Source organism: Rattus rattus, chromosome 9, assembly GCF_011064425.1.
Source record: "Rattus rattus isolate New Zealand chromosome 9, Rrattus_CSIRO_v1, whole genome shotgun sequence".
NCBI lineage: Eukaryota > Metazoa > Chordata > Mammalia > Rodentia > Muridae > Rattus > Rattus rattus.
The window spans coordinates 65611351-65634936 of NC_046162.1; the positions used below are offsets into that span (position 1 = coordinate 65611351).

The 23586-nt window shown below is 53.1% G+C and overlaps 1 protein-coding gene across 2 annotated transcripts; it reads right to left on the reverse strand.

Annotated features, from left to right (window-relative positions):
- Positions 1 to 823: 823 nt before the first annotated feature.
- On the reverse strand, positions 824 to 22906 carry C1qtnf1 (C1q and TNF related 1). Of its 2 annotated transcripts, XM_032913803.1 has the most exons (4): positions 17164 to 17215; positions 6749 to 6907; positions 4029 to 4168; positions 824 to 2934 (listed from the first exon to the last, which is right to left on the reverse strand). In XM_032913803.1, exons 1-4 carry the CDS (start codon positions 17184 to 17186, stop codon positions 2384 to 2386), a joined length of 873 nt encoding a protein of 290 aa, XP_032769694.1. In that variant the 5' UTR covers positions 17187 to 17215; the 3' UTR covers positions 824 to 2383. The 2 variants fall into 2 exon arrangements, 1 of the variants encoding a protein (XP_032769694.1); XR_004389122.1 differs by lacking the exons at positions 824 to 2934; positions 4029 to 4168; positions 17164 to 17215 and adding an exon at positions 22543 to 22906 and having other exon boundaries at positions 6754 to 6907.
- Positions 22907 to 23586: the final 680 nt, after the last annotated feature.

A 23586-nucleotide genomic window follows, 5' to 3' on the forward strand; every position in this document is an offset into this window, starting at 1 on the left:
GTCCCAGACTTAAGGAGACCCTGAATGCAGCTCCAAGTATCTTTGAAAGGAGAACAAGCTGTGTCAAGGAGGTCATGTGGAGTTGGAACGGGGAAATCAGATCAAAGTGATATGGTTCCTCCCTCCAGGCAACAAATGCCTGGAGATGCAGGTGGCAGGAAGCGGCATCCCCCAGCCTGTGCTATGAGCACTGCCTTGCTCACATCTGGATTTTGAACTCTGACTCCCAGAACTTTGAGAAGAGATTTGTCGGTTCTCAGCCACCTGGTTTCTGGACATTTGTGACATAGCCCCAGGATGATCATTCAGTTGTTTAGGCCCCAGGCCAGGCCTGCCCACACACTGGGCAGCTCTAGATGCTCCACATCAGGAGATCCACGACTCCTTGGTAGGAACGCGACAATTTGGGCCCCGCCAGGTCCCTGAGTATAAAGCTGAGGACTCCACCGGATTAATAAGCAGAAGGTTGGGTGCTAGATGGGGCAGAGGGATGGGGAGGAGGGAAGGAGCACTCTAGATGAGGAGGATGGAAGGAGGAGCACTCTAGATGGGGAGGAGGAGCACCCTAGATGAGGAGGATGGAAGGAGGAGCACTTAGATGGGGAGGAGGAGCACTCTAGATGGGGAGGAGGAGCACCCCAGATGGGGAGGAGGAGCACCCTAGATGGGGAGGAGGAGCACTTAGATGGGGAGGAGGAGCATTCTAGATGGGGAGTAGGGAAGGAGGAGCACTCTAGATGGGGAGGAGGGAAGGAGGAGCACTCTAGATGGGGAGGAGGGAAGGAGGAGCACTCTACCCAATGAGCAGACAAAGACGCCAAGCTTGCTGTGGATCTCCATGGTGAGTTTAATGTTTTCCAGAAAGAGCAAGGTAGAGCACAGGAGGCAGCAGCCTCTGCTGTAGGCGCGCCCACGGAAAGCGGCTTGGAGAGTCTGACCAGCAGAAGCCTCTTTGGAGGCGGCATACGTACACACTGAGCTCCAGAAGGAGAAGGATCCTAACCAAGGGCCACCAGGAAGCAGCAAGCAAGGCCTAGTTGGCACAAAGCAGATACCCAGTGGCCCGGGCCCTGGGGATCAACCTGGGGTGAGATGGGAAATGAACACAGGTTCTCTGCAATCAGAGAGTCAGCCCCGAGGCCATCCCTGAGTCTGAGCTGGCAGCGGGATATGAATTTCCTGTTTCCTCTTCTACCACTTAGGAAGATTTTACACCTCCGCCCCCAGCTCTGGGACCCAAAGGAAGTCCCTATCACATGGCCATAGGCTGCTAGGCTGTGTCAGGGCTGGGCAGGTCTATCAGACTCACCAGCTCACATACCCAGATGGGATGCTGAACTGGGAAGGAGCGGGACATGGGACGGTGAGGGGCAGTTTGATGGAACCCAAAGCAGAGGCCTGGTCCTTCCGTGGTTAGTCCATCCGGAAGGAAGAACGGGGACCTGAGACCCCAACAGGCAAGAAAGCCCACCCGTCCTGTGCTCCAGAGTGGCTGGGGAAGTGTGGAGCAGAGCTGAGAGGTACTGGCACATAGTAGGAGCTTTATTTCTTATACAGAGAAAACCTGCAGGGGTCCCTGAGGTCCCAGCCACTGTCAGGATCCTGTGAGTTGGAGCAAGCAGGATGCTGCCACCAGCCCAGAGTCAACCATAGAGGACACTTGCTGCCCTCCCCCAACCCTTTCGCCACTGTGGCTCTAAAAGACTGACAAGCCGCTGGGGAAAGCTCTAGCATGTCAACAGAGCGCAGAAGTCGGTCCTGCTGTCCCCAGGAAAGCCCGGCCTAGAGCTAAGTCAGATGTGGTTTCCAAACCCACAAACTGCAGCTCCTCTGTAGCCATTTATGCTTTTCCTGTGCCTCAGTTTCCTCAGTACAAACACACACACACGTGGGCCCCCTCTCTCCAAGCTGGCTGGAAAGCCAAAACTAACACACCAGCTTTCTTTCTCTTTTCTGCTTTACTTCGTTCCTAAGAAACCCACGACCTTTGCTTACTTGCGTCCAGGAATGAAAACACACAGGGGCTGTGCTCTGGAACACCCTGTGGCCACAGGACAACACAGCACAGGGTCGTCTAAGGCTGTGTACACAGGAGGAGCTGGAGGTCCCTCAATGTCCACACAGTCTCCCCGCCCAATGATCTCATCCACCGGCAGCTCTCCGCGTAGAGTAGCCGCCAGATCTGGGACCTTTGGGCTTCCCGGTGGCCAAGGGCATCTTGTCAAAAACCAAAACTGAGGAAGTCAAGGCCAAGGAAGCCAGGGTGGAGGAGAGAGATGATGGGGTCAGCCTGGGGCAGGACTCCAGTGTCCGTAGAATGCAGGGATAAGCCAGGTGACAGGCAAGGAGGTCAGAAGTCCGTGGAAGCTCCAAGGGGTGTCTGCTAGGGCTCGGAGGCCGGCTTGACCAGGTAGCCGCTGAAGGTGATGTAGGTGTCGAACTCGTCACTGAAGATGGCGTTCTCACGCTCGCCCTTGAAGAGGCGCACCCATACCTCATCCTGCTCGCGCAGCTCCAGCATCAGGCTCTGACTCTGCATGATGCTGCGGTCGCTCACCTGCGCGTACAGGATCACGACCTCCTCCTCGTTCTTCATGATGTGCAGGTACGTCTCCTTCTGGTTCCACGTGTGCACGTTGAGGCTGAAGAAGTATATGCCGGGCACGTAGCAGTAGAACTTCCCGGTGAACATGTTGAAGTGATTGTAGAGGTTCACAAACTCCGTGTCAAAGACCACAGGCTGGAAGTAGTCGTTACTGTGCAGAGCCTTCTTTCGGCCCACGGAGAAGGCTGCGTACTGGCTCTTGCAGTGGTCCCCAGGGGCTCCCATAGATCCCTTCTGCCCTTTGGGGCCAATGTGGCCCCTGGGACCCGTAGAACCTATTTTGCCATACTTCCCCTGGAGGCCTCGATCCCCTCGGTCACCTTTCTCACCTAAGAGAGAGCAAGAAGATGTGAGGTCCCAAGGGAGGTCAGCCTACAGCTCCTGGGCCGCGGTCTGACTACACATCCCAGCATCCTCTCTGGCACCCCTCAGCAGGAGGCTCCTAGAACAGGAAGTGTCTGGCCTCTCTTGGGGTTGGGGATTTAGCTCAGTGGTAGAGCGCTTGCCTAGCAAGCACAAGGCCCTGGGTTTGGTCCCCAGCTCCGAAAAAAAGAAGAAAAAAAGTGTCTGGCCTCTCACATCATTAGTGATAGATAACTTTTTCACGGTCAAGAGTCCGCCTACATATATCCAGAGGACACTTTCTCAGTTTCTTTCTGGAAAGTTCTGGCAAAGATCAAAGAGCATACGGGTTTGTCCACAAGCAGCAGGCTGCATGGCCAGGCCTGGGCTCACTCTGAGTAAATGGACTGCAGATGTCAGGGATGTCAGGACTCAGTGGGGGCGGGGCAGGTCCAGGTGGCAAGCATCCCTAGGGTTACGTGAAGCTATCTGGAGAGACAGGCACAGCATTTGAGAGAAATAGCTTAGCTGTTGTGTCAAGAAGAAGAACTTAGAGGTCTGCACGTCCTGTACAAACGGGGATGGGCAGAATACCTGAGGCCCCTCTTTCTGTCTGTGTGGTGTGTGTGTGACATGTATGTATACACACCCTACAGGCACCTGGGGAGGCCAGAGAGGATGCACGTGCCCTCTTTTCTCTCCCCCTCACCTTTTGGCGAACATAAGCGCTCCTGCTGAACCTCACTGCTTCAGAAAGCCTGGCTCTAGAGTCTGCCTGCCCCCACCCCTTCCCAAGCTGGTTACAGGGGTTACAGGCACAAATGGCTATACCTACCTTTTCCATGGGTGCTGGGGATTTGAACTCGGGTCCTCCTGATTTGCTCTAGCCCAGTGTGCCACCTCTAAAGTTCTGCTCATAGAATGGGGTTATAGCTCAAAAAACAAAATGTCTTCCGTCCCTCCAGATGACACCCACCTCTGCTTTATCGTAGTGACCCCCTATTCCTGCAACGTCTCCCTCTCTATCTATAGAAAGCAGCCTCTGAGAACTGGCCCCCACGCCATTTCCGAAGCCTCTCACCTTTTAGGATGGTGATGTTGATCTGGGGCGGAGGGATTGTCTGGTATACGGGAGGGTTGGAGTCACAGCATCGATAGCACCGGGAAGTGGGGAGGCCCTCACGCTGGCTAGGGCTATACCTCTTGTGTGTTTCTTCGGGCCTGAGGGAATAAACCATCACAGAATCATGAAGTGTTGAAGTGTTTGTGGTAAGAGCTCTCTCCTGCTGCTGTAGACACAAGGCTTGCCTCACCTTGCTCCCCTTCCCCTAGAAATGCAAGCTCTGTTTAGCACAGGCATGGGGGGGGGGATCCTGAGATCCTGACTCAAACTGTAGACAATCACACACACACACACACACACACACATACCAGTTGTAGTATATCCAAAGCAAATATAACACGAAAGCCAATGACCTCAGGGCTTAGATGGCGAAGCCACGCCTTCAGGACCTAGTCTTTCGGTGGTAAAGGACTGGTCTATGGATCTGGAACACATCTACCCGCAACTCACTGGTAAAATCTCCATTCAATTCTTCTTCTGGTACCTCTGGGCTACAGCTGCCGCTAGATGGGAATGGCTCTGCACCGCCACCTTATGGCCATGTGCAACATTGCACTTTGCTCTCCTCCCAGAGGCTCCACGGGACACAGAGGGATCTAAGTAAGTCAGCCAGCCTCTCTCTGATCCCGATCCATTCTATCCCCAGACCATCTGGAACATGGACCCACACATGCCCTGAGTCCAACCATATGAAAACCCAGTTCCTGGAGAAAGACACTCACACCTCTCTCTCTTTCAGGAGCCTTCTGCCCACATGACCTCTCCTCCATATCCAGCAAGTCCTGGAGAGTCAATCCCTACCCTAAGCACCCCCAGGACCACCCTGGGACTTTACTATCTCTAATGCACCATGCGGACAGCGGTCCTAGAGTTTGTCTCTCTAGCAGCTATGCATTCTCTGATGCTTCCCTCCATAGTTCCTTGAATACAAACCTCTCCTGTAGGATTCACTACTCCCCACAGAATGAAGGCTGCATGAAAGGAGTTTTCCTCACACTCAGCTGCCTCAGGCTCAGGCTTAAAACTTCCCATACACAGAGCCTTGTGCAGGCCTCTTGTTTGAAGACCCTACAAAATATCTCCCATAGCCTTGGGTCTGTATACCACTGAGGGTCACAGACATGGAGGCAAGTCCGGGGACCCAGTACCCACCACCCCAAACCAAACTCCCATCTTGCTCTACCCGCCTACCTCAGCCTACAGCACTCTGCCTTTTTCTCCCACACCCAGGAGGACCCTGGCACAGCGTTGTGGATGCAGTTGTCTCAAGCCTGTAATGTAGTGTGTGTGTGTGTGTGTGTGTGTGTGTGTGTGTGTGTGTGTGTGTGTGTGTCTTCCCTGTGGCCTTGGGGTTTCTAGAAACCAAGGTCTGTCCTCCATATGCCTTTCTAGGACCCAGAAGATGGCCTGATTGACAGCAGCTACTTAATGCTTGCTGAATGAAAATAGAGAAGAGGAAGAAGAAACAAAGGGTTTGGGGTCCTTGGCCCTAAATTCTGTCTGGAAGCTTGAGTGTTAAATTGTGCTGATGAGCAGGGAACCCCAAGTTAGCACGGAGCCTTGTGCAGTCCGCTCATTTGAAGACCCTACAAAATGTCTCCCACAGTCCTATACCACCAAGGGTCACACACATGAAGGCGAGGGACTGACATCCTCTCAAGTCCTTTATAACCTTTTAAGGGAAGCTGATACCTGGTCTGCGGATCCATCCTCACCAGCTTGGTCCTAGTAAGAGACTAGGAGTTAGACAGACTGACTCCCCAAAAGGTAGACAGATAGGGAGAGGGGCCACAATAAAGGTGTTGAATTTCCAAGATGGCTTCTTCCTCTCTCTCCAGACTTGAGACAAAAGCCTGGCAGCTTAAAACAAAGGCTTTTGTAGGCTTGGTATCCCAACCAGGCTTCAGTTTTCAGACTCGCTCAATAAGCTCAAAGCCAGATCAGGACACGAAACCCTACAGTTATAGGCCGGTCAGCCATCCCAGTCCTTGGGAAGAGAGTGAGATTTTTTTTTGGCTTTCCAGGTTCCCCCTCTGCTTCGCATGGGGTCTTTTCTTTATGTGTATGCTGCATTGTGTGTGTGTTTCCTCCCCCACCCCAACAAACACCTTTCTTCAGCTGTTGCTGCTGTCTGTAGCATTTGAGACTTCTCTGGGGCCACTTGCTTGAGATTTTTCTTGGGGTTTTTTTGTTTGTTTGTTTGTTTTGTGGGTTTTTTGTATGTTTTGTTTTGCTTTTTTTTTTTTTTAAGTTCTTTAACTGGCAGAGAAAATGAACCACAGCAAGTCCTCTAGGCTGTATCATTGTTTTATAGATGAGAACATTGCTTGAGGCCTCTTGTCCCTGCCTCCTGCCTGCATGCACTCCCAGAGTCCTGGTACCTGGTACCTTGGGAGGCCGAGCTAAGGGCAAAGGCAGAGTGGGGGCCCTCCATGACAGAAATGTAAAGTTCCTGTAGACCCAGCTGCCCTGGCGTTGCGATGGGACTAGACCGCCATCCTCGGAATCAGACAAGACGCTCAAGTCACTGACCTCCAGAGTCGGCCTCCCTAGGACCTCCTCTCAGCCTCATCTTTGCCTTTTGCAACTTGAAGCAACCACATCTGGAGCCCCCAAACCTCACAGACTTGACCGGTCAGATCGAGAGCCCCTGCTGCCGTGCTACCTCAGTCCCTCACCTTGTCACATGATCCAGGGGAGATGTCAGCTCCTCTGTCTCTTCCCACTCCTGTTGTTCCTCCTGAACTCGGGGCACAAGGCTCAGGACCGGGCCCCAGGTGACAGCCAGCAGCAGGCAGCATCCCAGCATGAATCCCTGTCCACGGGAGCCCATCTTCCTGCCAAAATACAAGGAGAGGGTATGGGTTTAGGAAGGGACTCTGCAGAGAAACAGTCAACAGTGAGAGCTGTCTGTGCTCAGCCACACACGTGCACGCACGCACACACACACACACATGCACACACACACGCACACACACGCACACACACGCACACATGCACACACACACGCACGCGCACACACACACACACACACACACGCACACGCACATGCACACGCACACACACTCACACCCCACAACACGAGCTGCTGAATCACTGAGCACAGGGTCATCTGCACCAGCCTCTCAGGAAGGAGATCCCATCACCTGCTGACTCCTGACAATGAGTAAAACCAATCCCGAGTGAGTGTGGGACAACTGGCAACAGCTGTTTTCTGTCACCAGGGGGCGCCGAGCGAGTATTCGTTTGAGCTTAATTTAGGACTCATAATCCATACAACTCAATCCAATTTCTCAGCCCCTCAGGACAGAACCCTTCTCTTCCAATATGGAGACTGTCCTCCAAGCCCCTCCCTCCCTGATCCCAGTGTTCCCCTACCACTTCTCTGCCCAATCTTCCTGTCATCTCTAAGCTCCTGGAGTAGGGCAAGCAAAGCCTGCCCCTCTTTCCTTATGGCTACACACCTCAGTCTATGGTCCAGCCTTTGGCTTCTCACATCTAGGATTCCTCTTAAACTTCGGCTTCTCGTTCAGCTGACCAGAGCAGGGCCTCCGGGCTCTGTGTTTTCAACACACCCCGGTGCTGCCAAGGGTCTGCTGATAGTGCTCTGCATGCCACCTCCCAGCCACACCCCCAAGTCTTGGCACCTGCCCGCAGCCCTGCATTCCTGCTCCCTAGCCAGGAGCACCTCCGTCCTGTTTGGACTGATAAGCAGTTAACAGGGCCTGCAGCGGCACCAGGGCCCCGGCTGAGATTCTGTACATCCTTCCAATTAATTTCCTGGGCCCATGAGGTAGGGGTAGATATGAGAACATGTCCTCATTAATCACTTCTATTCCGCCCAGGCCAATCTTTCTGGGAGACAATATTCATTCATTAGTATGCCGTCTGTAAACGAGAACAGAGGGGGTTGGGATGATCTCTCCGTGGTTGAGCGCTAGCCTGGCAGGCACAAAGACGTGAGTTCCGCTCCTAGAATCCACGTACTAAATAAGAATAAGTAAGAGCCAGGTCTGGCGGCCTGAGCTTACAGTCCCAGGATCATGAAATCGGAGACAAGCGGATAGATGCCAGGGCGCACTGGCCAGCCAGACTTGCTTCGGTTGGTGAGCCCCAAGCCAATGGGAGACCTGTCTCAGAGAGCAAGGCAGACGGCACCCGAGGGAAAACTGAGTTTGTCCTTTGGCCTCTACACACTCTCATGTCTACTCACAGAAGTGCTCCTGTACACATCTGAACATGCACAGCACACATATGCACATGGACACACATGTGCATAGCACACTCATGCACATGCACCACACACATGCATAGCCTGCACACACACAGCACACACATATACAATATGCACATGCACAGCACATACATACACAGCATGCACATGCACTGCACACATATGCCCAGCACAGCACGCACATGCACAGCACATACATACACAGCATGCACATGCACTGCACACATATGCCCAGCACAGCACACACATGCACATGCACAGCACACACATGCACAGCATGCATATGCACCACACACATGCGCAGCATACACATATACAGCATGCACATGCATTGCACATACATGAACAGGATAGCATACACCTGCACATGCACTGCACACACATGCACATACATGCCCAGCATAGCATACACCTGCACATGCACTGCACACACATGCACAGCATGCACATGCACAGCACACATATACACACACAGCACACACATGTACAGCACACGTGAACACACATGCACACGCACAGCACACACGTGCACAGCAAACATGCACAGCATACACATATATACAACATGCACATGCACAGCACACACATGCGCAGCACACTCATACACAACACATACACAGCACACTCATACACAACACATGCACAGCACACACAATGAGAAGACAGGGAGGGAACTGCTGGCTTGGGGCCTACTCCTAAGTGTCTGGCTCAACTCAGATGAACCAGCCCAAATGGCCCAATCAAGACCCACTTCATGCTGTGCGCTGTCATGCTCTCCCAGACGCCTCCCCAACCCTGACCTGGGAAAACCTCCTGGTAGTTCTATGTATCAGGTGTCTCCAGCCCTGGAGACTTTTGCTTGGCCCTTGAGACTCTCCCTGTCAGACATGGATGTCCCTGGCCCAGCCAAGTGTCCTGCGGTACCCTGGACTTCACTAGTACTCAACAAATATTTATCCAGCTAAGTTCCCTTGATCTGTTTATTTCTCTATTTCCGTATTTCCTGTTTTCCCCTGGTACCCTCATAATTAGTCTCCTGCCCCCTGTAAGTGTTAAACTTGCATCTGGAAAAAGGAAATTTTCCTTTCTTTAAACTTGGGTCTGTTTGGGTTTGGTTTTTTTCATTTTTCCGTCTCACTGTGTAGCCCAGGTTGGCTTCAAACTCTTGATCCTCCTGCCTCAGGTTCCTAAGTGCTGGCAGTGTAGGTATGAACCACCATACTATGTTTAAATTTGGTTTTCTATAAATCTGAATATATATGTGTGTATATGTGTGTCATACATATACACATTTATACATGATATATGTATATATCAAAATCCATGTGTGTTTTGAGGCCATTTGAATGGAAGCTGACATAAGGCTAACTTTGGCTGCCCTTCCTCATGGGTTCTTGGTCTTGACTTTGCTGACATCTGAAGCTGACTGTCCCGTCCCCTCAGTTTGGACCCTGCCCTGTACATCTAAAGGTGCTTTGTGGGATCCCAGCCTCTACCCACATCTTGTTAACATCTTCCTCAGTTTGTAACAAACAACAATTTCAGACACTGCCCTATGTCCACGCAGGGGCACAATCACCCCCAGCCAGGAGCCAGTGCTATGGCCGCCATGCAAGGGTTGATGTGTCTCTTTCCCATCCAGAAAAGGAGATTTTAAACAGGTTTGTCAGAAAACGGGGTGCCCAGAGCTGGGCTAGGAATGTGACACAATGGGGGGGGGTAACAGCCCTTAAGCTTTTAGAGTAAGTTGGGCAGTAAGGTGGGCAGTCCCTCCCCCCTCCCCCACCACACACACACACACACACACACACACACACACACACACACAGAGCCTCTTTTGCAGTTTCAAGTCAAGATTGAGATACTCCCCTCTCCATACTGTCTTAACAATCGCTTAACCAAACCCTACGGCCAAGTCAGCCCCATCACATAGGATTCTTGCAGTCACTTTTGAAAAAAGCCAGTATTGCCCAACACCTAGCCAAAGTTGGTCACAGACCACCTCTCCGTTCCTAGCCCTGAGGGGTCTCCCTGCAAAGGGAGATGCTTCCCTGCAGTGAGGCTCCACACAGGAAGAGGTCCAGAGAAGGCTAGGACATCCTAACCAAGGGGTGACAACCCACCCCACCTCCACCCCACCCCCGCCCTACCCCTGCAGTCTGTACTCACCCTCCTAAGATCTCAAACAAAAGGCTGAGTGCCTATTTAACATTTCAAAGCAGACCTAGCCGAGATTCTCCCAGCATCCCTCTGGGCTACCTTTTCCCCCAGCTCCCCCTTCCCTATAGAATCCAACCGGTTTGGTTGCTTGGTCTTTTCGTCCACTCTCCTGGACAGTCGCTTGGCCCAGGCTGCCCCTCTTGGTCGGTAGCTGCCCTCCAACCCATCCCCCCTCTCCTCAGTGGCTCAGGGTCATGTCCACTCTGTCCTCTCCCAAATGTCCCTGCCTCGGGCTCCACACTCCCTTTTATCTACAATAAACTTTCTCCTCCACCACACGTAGGTAGGAACAGCCGTGTCTTTTTGTCTCTCTGGCTTGTGTGGCAGTAGCAGTCACAGAGGACAACCCCAGCGTGAGCCATTCTTGTTCTCTGTTGAGGAGAGCTGATTCCACGGGAAACCGTTATCCTATTTCTTCCTCCGAGTCCCACGGACGGAGCCCAGCATCCTTCCTCAGCCCGCCCCGCCCGCTTCCACCCAACCTTCATCCCAGAAAGCAGGAATCCCCCTTTACAAGAGAAGACAGGGGTTGGTAGAGCGCTTGCCTAGCAAGCGCAAGGCCCTGGGTTCGGTCCCCAGCTCCGAAAAAAAAAAAAAAAAAAAAAAAAAAAGAAGAAGAAGAAGAAGACAGAGGAGCAACTCACAGAGCCTGGAGAAGGGCGTGGCACATGAGAGAACTTCCTGGCCGGGACTTTCTGTCCCTTCCTAGACTTCATGGGTCCTTTACAGAAACAGTATTCATCCACAAGCTCAGTTCTCTTACGTTCCTTTCAAGTCTGTCCTATTGTCTCTGGCCCTTCTGTGCCTCTGTGTGTGGAGCGAGGCCTCCTGGTGTGTGGGGACCCTGGCCTCCTGGTGTGTGAGGCTGCCTGAGTGGGTTTGGCCTCGGTATCCTCCCTTCTTCCCCCCCAGCTCAGTGCCATTGACAAAAGCACTTTGTAAACACTGTTTTCTTCTGTGATCCTCACAGGGTAAGCAGCAGTTCAGAGAGGCAAGAGGCCTGTAATCTCCTCGAATAGCCAGGAGCCTTGGAAGGAGAGCTGGAGCCCGCCCTCTCAGCTGGCAGTTTAACACAGGCATGGCTTATGGAATGCTCTGAGATTGGCCTGGCATTGTGCAAGAGCTGGGGGTGGTGGGTGGGGGGTGATTCAGCCATAAATTAATCATAGTCCCTATCTCGGGCACAATCCGTACAGTCCAGGGAGAAAAACAAACCGACACTCGAGGTTGAATGAACACTGGTGAGTATCCTAGACCTTGTGCTCTCACAGTGGCCATTGTGGTGTTGAAATCGAGTAAAGCAAGACAAGAGCCAAGCATGAAGCAGCGCGGGGCACCTGCCTGTCATCCCAGGGTGCACTAGGAGGAGATAGAGAGCCGGACTCTGCCTCCCAACACTGAGAGGACTCCTGGCCACCACGCTGCCATTTACAAGGTTCTGGGGACCAAATTCTTGTCTTTATGCTTTTTAACGAGAGCACTTTACCAAATGGGCTACTGCCCCTGCCCGAACATCTCAAAACTAGGACTAGTCAGGCTTCCTTGGTGAGACTATCTCAAGATGGCTTGGGATTTAGATCCCGTGGTGGAGCGCTTGGCTAACATGTATGAGATACTGGGTTCTTCTTCTTCTTCTTCTTCTTCTTCTTCTTCTTCTTCTTCTTCTTCTTCTTCTTCTTCTTCTTCTTCTTCTTCTTCTTCCTCCTCCTCCTCCTCCTCCTCCTCCTCCTCCTCCTCCTCCTCCTCTTCTTCTTCTTCTTCAACATCATCATCATCATCATCATCATCATCATCATCATCATCATCATCATCATCATAACAAAGTCAAGATTCTGCTCCCCAGGCGTGACAGTTGTCAGTCACCTCCCGGGCTCCAGACACTTGCGTGCATGGCGCTATTGCTGCCATATTGGGAAGTACATTACAGAACATGTCTGGCATGGCTGCCAGTTCCAAGGGGGAACTCTGTTCTAGATTAAAATGAGGCCAGCGGGGGAGGAAGCAGGAGCCATGAACAAACAACCTGAAATCTGGGAGTCATTTAGATTCCTTCCTCCCTGTATCCGGCACATCCAACCCACCATCAGCCCTCCTTCGGAGCCTCGAAGGTCGTTTGTCCTTCCCGCCGCTGGCCCCACCAGATGCTTTCCAGGGGCTCTGGCTGCCTCCCAGACAAGGCAGGCAAGCATCTCTGTCCAGCTTTGCCGGGGCTTGGACCCTACCCTAAAGTTTCACACTCAGGACTCAGGAAGCCCGGCAGAAGAGGGCACTGGGTCCCAGCACCCTGCACCTTAAGACTGGATCCAACTGCATTGCACTTGTGGCTCCAGGCTCCTGGCCACACTGAGCATAGATAGCACAGAACTCGGCTCGTTTCAGGAGCACAGCATGGACACCGCCCACTGTTACTGCTCTTCCCAGGCATGTGTCTGTCCGCCATTGCCTCCAAAGTCCTCTCAAATACCGAGAACCCAGGGATTTGCTCAGTCTCTGCTCGACACTGGGTGGAATCGATTTCAACCACAGAGCACAGGAGTCAGCCAAGGGGGAGACCGTACCGAGTTGAGGTGCGATGTCCTCATTGCTCTCCTACCGTGTGACATACGTCAACTCCTAGTCCTTGCTTCTCCATTTCCGCACACCGGAACTTGGGATGAGCAAGAGGGCGGTAGAGGGACTTCACTTGGTTCATGAGCCATGTCCACGCCTTTCTGTAGAAGCCTCTTCAGTACATGATTTCCTTGCTGGGACCCTGTGGGCCATGCTGCTCTGAGACTCTTCCCCCAGCTGCTTAAGGGAGACAGCGAGGGAGCGGGGACTCCTTTCGGGGAATGGGCTCGCATGTGTTCCAGGGCCTGGATATCTTTTCCTGTTCCTGTCTTGGAGAAGCGGGCTGGGGGAGCTTACTTTTTTTTTTTTTTTTTTTTTTTTAAGATTTATTTATTTATTATATATTGAGTACACTGTAGCTGTCTTCAGATACACCAGAAGAGGGGCATCGGATCCCTTTACAGATGGTTGTGAGCCACCATGTGGTTGCTGGGAATTGAACTCATGACCTCTTGAAGAGCAGTCGGGTGCTCTTAACCGCTGAGCCATCTCTCCAGCCCGGGAGCTTACTTTTTAAGGCTTGGAGTTTCCTCTGAAGCCTACGGATGGGGAAGATGCCTTCCTCCAGGACAGCCAGCTTGCAAGCAAAGGACTCTGGCTCTGGATGGATGTGAGGTCTTGTTTGGGACAAAACCATGAGAGGGAAGACAAGGAGTTCCCCCATCCTAAAGCATCTCCCCACTCTGCACCCATTCAGTCCTGACAGAAACCAGGCTCAGACTTCCTAGACCCTGCCCTGAGGTTGAAAGGCCTCCAGCCTAGAGGTACCTGACCAGCCCAGCCTGCAAAACTCTGCATCCTCCAGAGAACAAAGATCTCTAGTAGAGCAGGTGTCCTTAGGTCACCTCCCAGCTGAGCTCACTCTGGCTGGAAGCTTTAAGAACCATCTGAGAGAAAAGAGGCCCCAGGGGCTTGTGCCAGGGCCTCACTCTGCAGGTGGCCTGGCCCACTGCCCATTTCTTTGGCACCAGGAATGACGCTGCCCTGGGGGCTGACCACTCCCAGGACCCAGTAAGGAAAGAACCTGGACTCCAGCATGCCCAGCCCTCTGCAAGCAGTACAAACTGGCCTTTGTCTGGTTAGCGCAAGCCCTAGCCTTTCACAGGAACCGCCCGAGGATGCTCTGCAAGCGGGGACACTGCCCTCTAACACGCGGCTACTGGGTCAGCAATATGACTTGCTCGGCACCTGTCAATCTTGCTGCTACTGTCCATTCCAGCCCAGGCTGCCCATGTCACACTCACCACCGGGCAGAACCACATTCTTTGCAATGTCCTGAGTGCCTTAGTAATTTACTTTGTTGTTTTTGTTTTGAGAAAAGGTTTTCATTCTGTAACCCACTGACTATGGAGACTCAGTCTACATAGGTGACCCTCCTACCGCAGCCCTCCTGAACGCTCTGATTACAGGCATGAGACCACGCCCAGTGTGAGTATGTTAAACTGTCTGCTTGTTGGGTCTGGAGAGATTGGCCAGCAGTTAGGAGGACTTCCTGTTCTTCCAGAGATCCAAGGTCAGTTTCCAGTACTACCCCTGTAACTTCCGGCTCGTAGGATCCGGCTCTCTCTTTTGGTCCAAGGATACCCACACACATGTAGCATACACATATGTAAGAATAAAAATAAGTCTTAAAAGACCTGCGAGTTTCGGCCACTCTTCCTTCTGCACCAGGCTCTGTCTATTTTGTCTATTGGGTTCCCCCTTCCTTATAGAAGGAAGAAAGAAAGAAAGAAAAAAGAAAGGAAGAGAGGGAAGGAGGGAGATAGGCTCTTACGATATTGCCCAGGTTAGCCTTGAATTGTTATGTAGCCCAGGTTGGCCTTGAATTGTTATGTAGCCCAGGTTGGCCTTGAACTCATCATCATCCTGTTTTGGCTCCCCAATGCTGAACTCACAGGCTTCTGCCAGTCCTCCCACGGATCTACCCTTCTTGCTCTCCCCCCAAAACAGCCGCTTTCCAAGGCTGCTTCAACTCTTAGCTCCTTTCACTCCAAACCCTTCCTGCCCGTCACAGCTTCAACTGACACTACCCCAACCCCATCCTCACCCAGTAGTGGTGCCGAGGTCCAAGTCTGCGCTGTGCAACACGCCAGCCACACAGGGCTGTTTCAATTAGCTAAGACTAAACACAATAAAACTTCAGGTCAGATGGCAGATGCTTTCACACTTCTCACCAGACTGGGCGGCCCGGCTGCCTGGGCTTTTCTTGACTATGCCCTTAGCATCTGTGTCCCCAGACGTCTGCTTGGTGACCCTGGCCTGCCTTGCCATGAGACCCTTGTACCCCCCACCCCACCCCAGTTACCTCATCCCCTCCTCCTATTCCCCCAATACATACTTTTTTCTTCCCCTCGGGCTAGCAGCTGGGTGAAAGACATCACCGTGGAAGCTGCGAATACCCAGGCCTTTCATACATCTTCCACATCTAAGCCAAGCTCCCAAAGGTCTCTCATGTTCTGCACCAAGTCGTTGCCAGATGGCCCAAGGTCTCCCTGCCTACCACCAGCTGGTCTCCCGGATGCCACAACTTTAAAATAGGAGCAAGCTTCTTGACTTCAAGGATATTTAGTGACCAGAAAGGAAGTGTTTAAATCCTGAGTGTCAACGTGAACCTCCCCTCCCCCATCACTCAGCTACCTGCAGCCCTTCTGGGTCTTTAGATGGATGACCCCCTTAACAGCCTCCCCCCACCCATAGCCATGTCTTCAGAACCAGCCTCACCTAGCAAGCCCCCCCTACCTGATGTTACTGCCCCTCCCTCAGCATCTAGTCCTGATCTGGTGTATCTGTGTGTGTGTGTGTGTGTGTGTGTGTGTGTGTGTGTGTGTGTGTGAGATATATAGAGGGCACCGAATCCCTTGGGCTAGAGTTATAGCTGGTTGTGAGCCACCCAGTGTGGGTGCTGGGAGCACAGCTTGCATCCTCCTCAAGGTCAGCAACCACTTTGCCACTGAAGCCTCTCCCCACCCTACCCCCCACGATGTGTCATTTTTACTGCAGTCAATCCCAAGTGCAAAGCCATCACCTATCTTCTAAGTGTTCAGACGAGGCAAGAGCCATGAGTGAGACCCAAGTGCAATCGAAGGTGGCCTGAATCTCGCTGGAGTCTGGAGCTAGCCTCTCCCAAATCCTCCCCTTTTCCTCACCCAGAAAGCCTCCTGCTTCTAAGACTCTGATTCTGCACCAAGGTTACAAACCCCAGAGGCCACGGGGGAGACAGATCAGATAAATGGCAGTAATCAGTTGGGCGGAAAACGAAGACCACGCTTGTTGATCAGAGGCAAACTCAAACCCCCCCGGCGAAGTATGGGCCGCACTGATCAGAAAAGCTTGCTTCCGTCTAAAGGAGGAGGAAGGAGAGATGAAGGGGGAACCTACGGGGGTCGGGGGGGGTGTCGGGGAGCACAGATCCACCAGCAGCAGCAATTAGTGCCAAAGGATACATTATTTATGGGCTCAGAAGTTTCCAGAACCACGAGGGGAGAAAATGCAGTTACAAGTGTGGCGTCCCCGCCCACAGCAGCGACCCTGAAGCCCACCCACCCAGCCGCTCCCAATAGCCACCACGTGGGGGCGGGGCTGGGAGCAACACTGCTGCACGCTCTTACCTGGGCTTCTCGGGGGTTTCCCTCTTTCCGCCTACAACAATCCCATCTCTTCCCTCGCAGTAAGTACACATTATTTTCCACTTAGAAAAGACAAAATAAGCCCCGCCCTGGGGACCAAGAGAGCCTTTTGTTTATTCCAGGGAAGTTGGCTATGCATAGGAAAGCTGACAGGCAAGGGGGAGGGAGGAATTGTGAAGCATTCGTGGCTCACGTGGAGCTGCTGAGAAACGCATCATCCTCCTGCTGAAGCCTGACATCCCACATCCTTTCGCTCCTTCGTGAACATTTGTTTATGAATGCCTGCAACACACCCGGGGCAGGGCAGTGGGCTGATGTTAGCAGCATCTGGGGCAGGAAGATGCCGACCTTCCCTTGGGCATTGGCCGCTCCCACACTGTGGGCTCTGGTTTGGGGCGCCCACCTGATTGACTTCCTTAGTGACATCTGGAACACCCGCAGGCATCCGTGGGAAAACAGTCGGTCATCTTTTTTTTTTTTTTTTTTTTTTTTTTCCGGAGCGGGGGACCGACCCCAGGGCCTTGCCAGGGCCTTGCGCTTGCTAGGCAAGCGCACAGTCGGTCATCATTTACTGCTGAGCACCTCCTACAGGGTGCCAGGCACAGTATGGGCACCAGGACCCTTCACTGTCTTTCCTGGCTCAATGTTCAAAAATCTCTGCGTGCCGCAGGCTGACACAAATGCTGGCCCCTAGAGTCATCGAGGAAGATCAAAGACAGAAGGGCTGTGTGGTATTCAAGGCCAGCCTGGGCGGGGGAGGGGGGGTACACTGGGTTCCGGGCCAGCCTCACAAACATAGGGAGACTCTGCTGTTGATGACAACAACAAGGAAAGCCAGTGTGTACTCTGAATTACAAGGCCCAGAAGCCACATCCCAGTGGTCAGCCGGAAGGAGTGGTGTGAAGAAACCTTACTTCCTGAGGGAAGGGCTGAATGTTCTCTTCCCATTCCTTGGGATGTCAGGAGTCAATTATGAATGGACAGCACCAGAGGATCCACTCTGGAAGTGTGAAGACTGAAGGAGACCACAGGGTAGAGGAGGCTTGGGTTCTAACCTAGGCAGCCCCCCAACAGCCTCCGAGGCTCTAGCCTAGTCTGTCTCTGTCTCTCTGTCTGTCTCTGACTATCTCTGTCTCTGTGTCTCTGTCTCTGTCTGTCTCTGTCTCTGTCTGTCTCTGTCTATCTCTGTCTCTGTGTCTCTCTGTGTCTCTGTCTCTCTCTCTCTCTCTCTCTCTCTCTCTCTCTCTGCCTCTCTGTCTGTCTCTGTCTGTCTCTGTCTGTCTCTGTCTCTCTCTGTGTCTCTGTCTCTGTCTCTCTGTCTCTCTGTCTCTGTCTGTCTGTCTGTCTCTGTCTCTGTGTCTCTCTGTGTCTCTGTCTCTGTCTGTCTCTGTCTCTGTCTGTCTCTGTCTATCTCTGTCTCTGTCTCTGTCTGTCTATCTCTGTCTCTGTGTCTCTCTGTGTCTCTGTCTCTGTCTGTCTCTGTCTCTGTCTGTCTCTGTCTATCTCTGTCTCTCTCTGTCTCTGTCTGTCTCTGTCTATCTCTGTCTCTCTGTCTCTGTGTCTCTCTGTGTCTCTGTCTCTGTCTGTCTCTGTGTCTGTCTCTGTCTATCTCTGTCTCTGTGTCTCTCTGTGTCTCTGTCTCTCTCTGTCTCTGTCTCTCTGTCTCTGTGTCTGTCTCTGTCTATCTCTGTCTCTGTGTCTCTCTGTGTCTATGTCTCTGTCTGTCTCTGTCTCTGTCTCCCTCTGTCTCTCTCTCTCTCTCTCTCTCTCTCTCTCACACACACACACACACACACACACACACACACACACACACACACTCACTCAATAGCCTCTAGGACTTGAGTCTAGACACCTCTCCAGCGTCTCCACCGGCACAGCAGCCCCCTCCCCCAGCAGCTGGTCAAGTGTCCTGTAGACACTTCACGCCCTATACCTCCTTTTCATAAGTGGCTCTCCATAGGGCCTCAGACCCAAGGAGGGAGATGCTATGTATATCAAAAGATTCCATAGCTCCATGATACTGGAAACCTTCCAGATCCCCCCATCTTCCACAAGAACTCAGCCATCAGAACCCAGCTCTGTATCCTGGTAAAAACGAAGATATTCCAAACAGACACGCGGCCCCTAGACTGTTGTGACAACGGACCCCGTGAAATTGAGATTCCCACCCCCACCCCAGGTGTCTCCCACTAGGAGACGGAAGTCATGATGGGTCAGCCATGCGAGCTGACCTTGCCCGCCACGCCTTGGCCAGTACAGCTTAGCTCTGCACACTTAGCCTCTGTTTACATCTGAACCTCATGTTAGGACCCCAGAGACAGACTCGGAGGCCACTGGGCCTCTTTCATTTGTTCTTCCTAATGTGGCCGCGCTGATAAACCTGTCTGTTTCCGTAATTGGTCTATTGGGGACGGTGGCTGAACATAGCTTGCTGAAGCTCTCAGGAGCTCAGGCTCTGGTGCTAACGACCTAGCAACAACCCCTGTGCAGGAAGAGCCAGCCCCAGTAATGTAAGGGAGGAAGTTGCAGGCCCAGCCTAGCTTCTGGCCTGCATCTGCCTTAGGCCCACCCATGGTTGGCAGCTCCCCCAGGGGGATCCTCTCTTTCCCTGGTACCCAGGGCAACAGGCAGCTGGTAACCAGATGCCCCATGGTGTGGGGAGGAGCTGCAGTCCCAGGATGTGAGGCTCTCTACCACATGTGGCCACAGCAGCCAGAAGTATGTCTGGTCCAGCCCTGGGCACCAGGAGCTTGGCTTCTCTGCACCGGTCTCCTCTATTGGCTCCTCCCTCATTCTCGATGCCTGGGCTTCGGCTCTCTGCCTGCTGGCTGTCTCCTGGTCAACTGTCTCATTTCAAGGGAAATTCCTACCTTGGCCAGGAAGATGGTGAGACACAAAGGCCTAGTCAGTGAATGGAGTACCAGTGGTGTGCCTGGGAAGGGCCAAAGGAGGTGGCTGTAGATACACAAAGTCCTCCGAAGCAGGCTGGGGATGCCCAGTGGTCACTGGTGATAGGGGAATCAAAGCCCCTGCCTCTGCCTAGTGAGGGCAGGGAAGGTATCTCATAACGGGTACCGGCTAGTATGGAAAGAGCTACTGCTGGCCGCACCAACATCACACCCTGGCTTTTTAACCAGGGCTCTGCCACACAGTGCCCTTCCAGGTTCAGAAACCTCACCCTGCCCAGGGATCCGGCATATCCCTTCCTGCCTGAGGAGGAGAGAAAGAGGAACCACTTCTGAAGGCCTCCAAGACTGCAGTCACCCATCAGTGGTCCTGCCAGGGCAAGGACTCAGGGCAGGCCCCTGAGAGCCAGAGCCAGTGCCAGAGCCAGTGCCAGTGCCAGTGCCAGAGCGTCTGTGGGGCTCACTGGCTTCCAGCAAACTGCTCTCTAGAGAAGCCAGAATGTCTCTTGCACCTCGTGAATGAGTCAGGGAAGTGGCCGGGTCCTGTCCAGACAGCCACTGTGACAGGTCACTTGACATTAGTGGAAGACAGGTTTTCAGTGACTACATCGGGAGAAAATAACAGTCCCTAGGAGCCACCACCCGTGTTTCGGTGTCTCTGGGTCCTTCAAGGCCAGAGCCCAGGCCCTTCTCTCCAGAGAGAGTGGTGGTCAGTCAGAGGCTGCATCTTCCAGTGGACAATAGACCTGCCCTCCTGGCTTCAGATTGTCATCTCAGCCTCACCTAAACCCTAGAGCCTCAGCCACCCTCAGCCCTAGTAACTGTGACCCACCAAAGGGCCTGACCCCCGTGGGTAAGAAACAGTGAGTGAGGGTTTCCCAAGTGAACCCAAAGTTTCTACGAAATTCTTTTCATCTTTGTTTTGATGGGTGAAGTTCAATGCCAGAATACTTGGTTTATGAGTCATGCTAATTACGGGGGGGGTGTGCGGAGGGGCGGGCACCAGGAAGAATAACAGAAAGGAGTGTGTTCAGAAAAAAATTAATGCTGTGCTGGTTGCTCCGAATAGGGAGGTTACAGCCGGGAATTAGCAGTGAGCTGCCCTCTCCCTCCAGGACAGGACAGCGGGTAGGGCCTGCCCCCTCCTGGGGTGGGGGGAGGAGCTCCTGGGCCTCAGAACCTCAGAACACCTCTTTTGAATTCTTGGCAGGTGGGCGAGCAGGGGGTGTGCACGTGTGAGTTTCTGGGAAGTAAAATGGGACAGTTAAAAGCTCACTGTCTCCTTGCCTGGGCAGAGAATCCAAGTTGAGTTGGGAGGGGGAAGACACCATTTAGCTGGGATGCTTCCTGGTAGGGTGTAGGGCCCGGGGGGCAGGTCTTTAGACAGAGAGCTATGAGACAGGCGGAGCAGCGGGACAGCGAAGCAGCGAGGATCCCATGTTCTCAACTCTCTGCTTCCCTCTGCAGGTTTCCCTCCTCTCTAGTGAGAACTGGGGGGGGTCTGGTAGAGACTAAACAGTTCCTCCCACAAGGCCAGCTCCCGTGCAGGCAGCACACAGTCCGTGCACTATAAAAAGCAGAGCCCGGCGGTTTCTAAGGAGGTCACTTGCTCCCAGGGGAATCCCAATGACTTTTCTCAGTTTTTCTTTTTCGGTTGTTGTTTTTCTTTTCATTTGGTTACTTTGAAACAGCATCTCACTCTACAGTCCCGGCTGTCGGCTGTCCGCTGGACTCATCTGGCTCAGGATGGCTCAGACTAGCTTCAGCCTTCCTGCCTCACAGCCCTGAGCCAATACACTTGGTGAAAATCAAAGTTGGTGGTATTTGCTTGTTGCTGTTCCCAGTACTGGAGATGCAACCCCTGGCCTTTCACACGCTAGGCACTACACGCCCTGCTTCTGAGCCATGTCCCGAACCCTGTTGTCAAAGCTGGAGAAGCACGTTCTGTGGTCTCTATTCCAAGAAACAGGGAACCGGCAGAAAGGAATCGGAGCGGCAGCTTCCCCAACCCCACCCTCTGAGAGACAAGGGCGGAGCCTGGAGTAACTGTGGTTGGGAGGAGGCTCCCTAGCTTTCCGGGGCAGGGAGCTGCCTGGGTGGGTGCAGGGATAGAGAGGGCGAGACTCAGGTTAACTGGTAACTCAGGTAACGTCTACACCCGCAGAGATGTCCAGACTTTCGAGTCTAGGTGGACACAGGCTGAGCGAAGGTCCTGGGGCATCTTAGAGACTGCAGCCCTAGCCCTACTCTTAGCACCACAGGCAGTCCCTTTAAGTCCCAGGAAGGTCCATGGAGAAGGGATATTTGTTTTTTCCTGCCCAAGCTGGATGCCCTCCAGGAACAGCGAGGCTGTTAGAAGAAGGGGCCAAAGTCCACACTTCCTGTTCAGTGTTGGGGCTCCAGCTGACCACTGACAGATGGGACATACCTGGATCCTAGCTGTCCCAGGTGATACGACAGGGCATGGGGTGGCAGGAGCCGGGGGAAAAGAGATATGCTCTTTCTCTTTCCACACTCTCTAAAGAGCATCGGGGTGAAAGAGAGACACCCCCACAAAACAGCGGAAGAATGTGCAGTTGGTCTTGTCTGCATCCTATCCTCCTCCAAAGAGCCCGCCCCCTGCACGTTCCAGGGAGCCCCAACAGGCTGCCTCCTTGCACAGCCAGTCCGGGCGGGGGGGGGGCTGTTAGCAAGAATAACTCAATGCTGTCCCCCAAACTTCTGCTCTGTCTGCTCCTTTGCCATGAGCTTCCCCGTCACATCTCACTCCAGAGAAAGATCCCGCTCAGCCATGCCACCCAGATGAAGCCACAAAGACAGAGCTTCAGAGGCATCGAGTCCTTCCCGGTCTGTCCAATGTCCAGGCCACCTACCTCCTTCCAGCTGAGCCGGCTGTGCCAATCGAATCCTCCCGCCTCTCAGGGCTCTCGAGAAGTGGTCTCTTAAAGCATCTCCCAGGGGCTGAGCCTTTTTCTAGGCTAGGTCAGAGGGGAAGCACAGACGTGTCAAAGCTGAGAGAGAAAGCCCGAGGGAGAAAAAAGTCCCCCCCCCCGGGGGGGGGGCTTTAGGGGGAGGAAAGGGTGTGGGAAGTGCAAGCCACAGCAGTCCCAACACCTTTATCTCCTCAGCTGCCTCCAAGGTCTCTTTGGCCAGAAGCGGAAACGTGGTTTCTTTCAAAAGTAGAGGAAGAGAGGAAGAAAGAGGGACCAATACAAAGCGCCAACCCCAGCCAGATGTGAGCTGCGGAGGAGACTAGAACGCTCCTAGTGCTTTCTATCCAAACAGCAGCCGCCAAGGATTAACTGTGTGTATGCCCGCTGGCTGGCTGGCTGGCGGGCTGGCTGGCTCTCCCTACTTCTTGGACGCCCTGGGGAGCTGGCGCAGGGTGGAGGGAATAGACATGGACGCTTCTGTTTATCTAGAGGTCTTTCCAGATGTGGAGGTGACTGTGAGCCCAGGACGAGGATACCCCACGGAGGACAGAGAACTGCAAAATAGGGCTGAGACTCTTTATTGGTGGTAGGCGCGTTGACTTAGGCGTGTGGGCAACCCTGAGTCCCAGCAGTGGTCCCATCTGAGACACTTTCCATCGGGGCTACTTGTACTCCAGGGATGGATGATATTCATAATCCTTTTGTAACAAAGCCAGGGATGGATGATATTCATAATCCTTTTGTAACAAAGCGTCAGGTTGTGTGTTCGTGCAACTATGTATTGAAAGGGGATCTCTCAATTGATCAGTTCAGTCAGAGTCTAGAGAACCTTGTGAGGCAAAGGTGAATGGGTAGCTTCGGAAGATCCAGGTCCTCCAGTGAAGCCCTGGAGTGTGGTGCTGGGCAGCTCTGCTCTGGATGTTTCTTAATTCTACATACATGCCCTCCTGAGTCTCCTCCTGTGGGGATCATGTCCCAAGCTTC

Bases quoted from the DNA above. Each gene is read 5' to 3' on its own strand.
- C1qtnf1 (XM_032913803.1), bottom strand. From the start codon at position 17,186: ATGTCACTAAGGAAGTCAATCAG. The intron at 6,908-17,163 runs GTGGGCGCCCCA...GTATTTTGGCAG, and splicing joins TCACTAAGGAAGTCAATCAG to GAAGATGGGCTCCCGTGGAC. The intron at 4,169-6,748 runs GTGAGGGACTGA...TTATTCCCTCAG, and splicing joins CCCCTGGATCATGTGACAAG to GCCCGAAGAAACACACAAGA.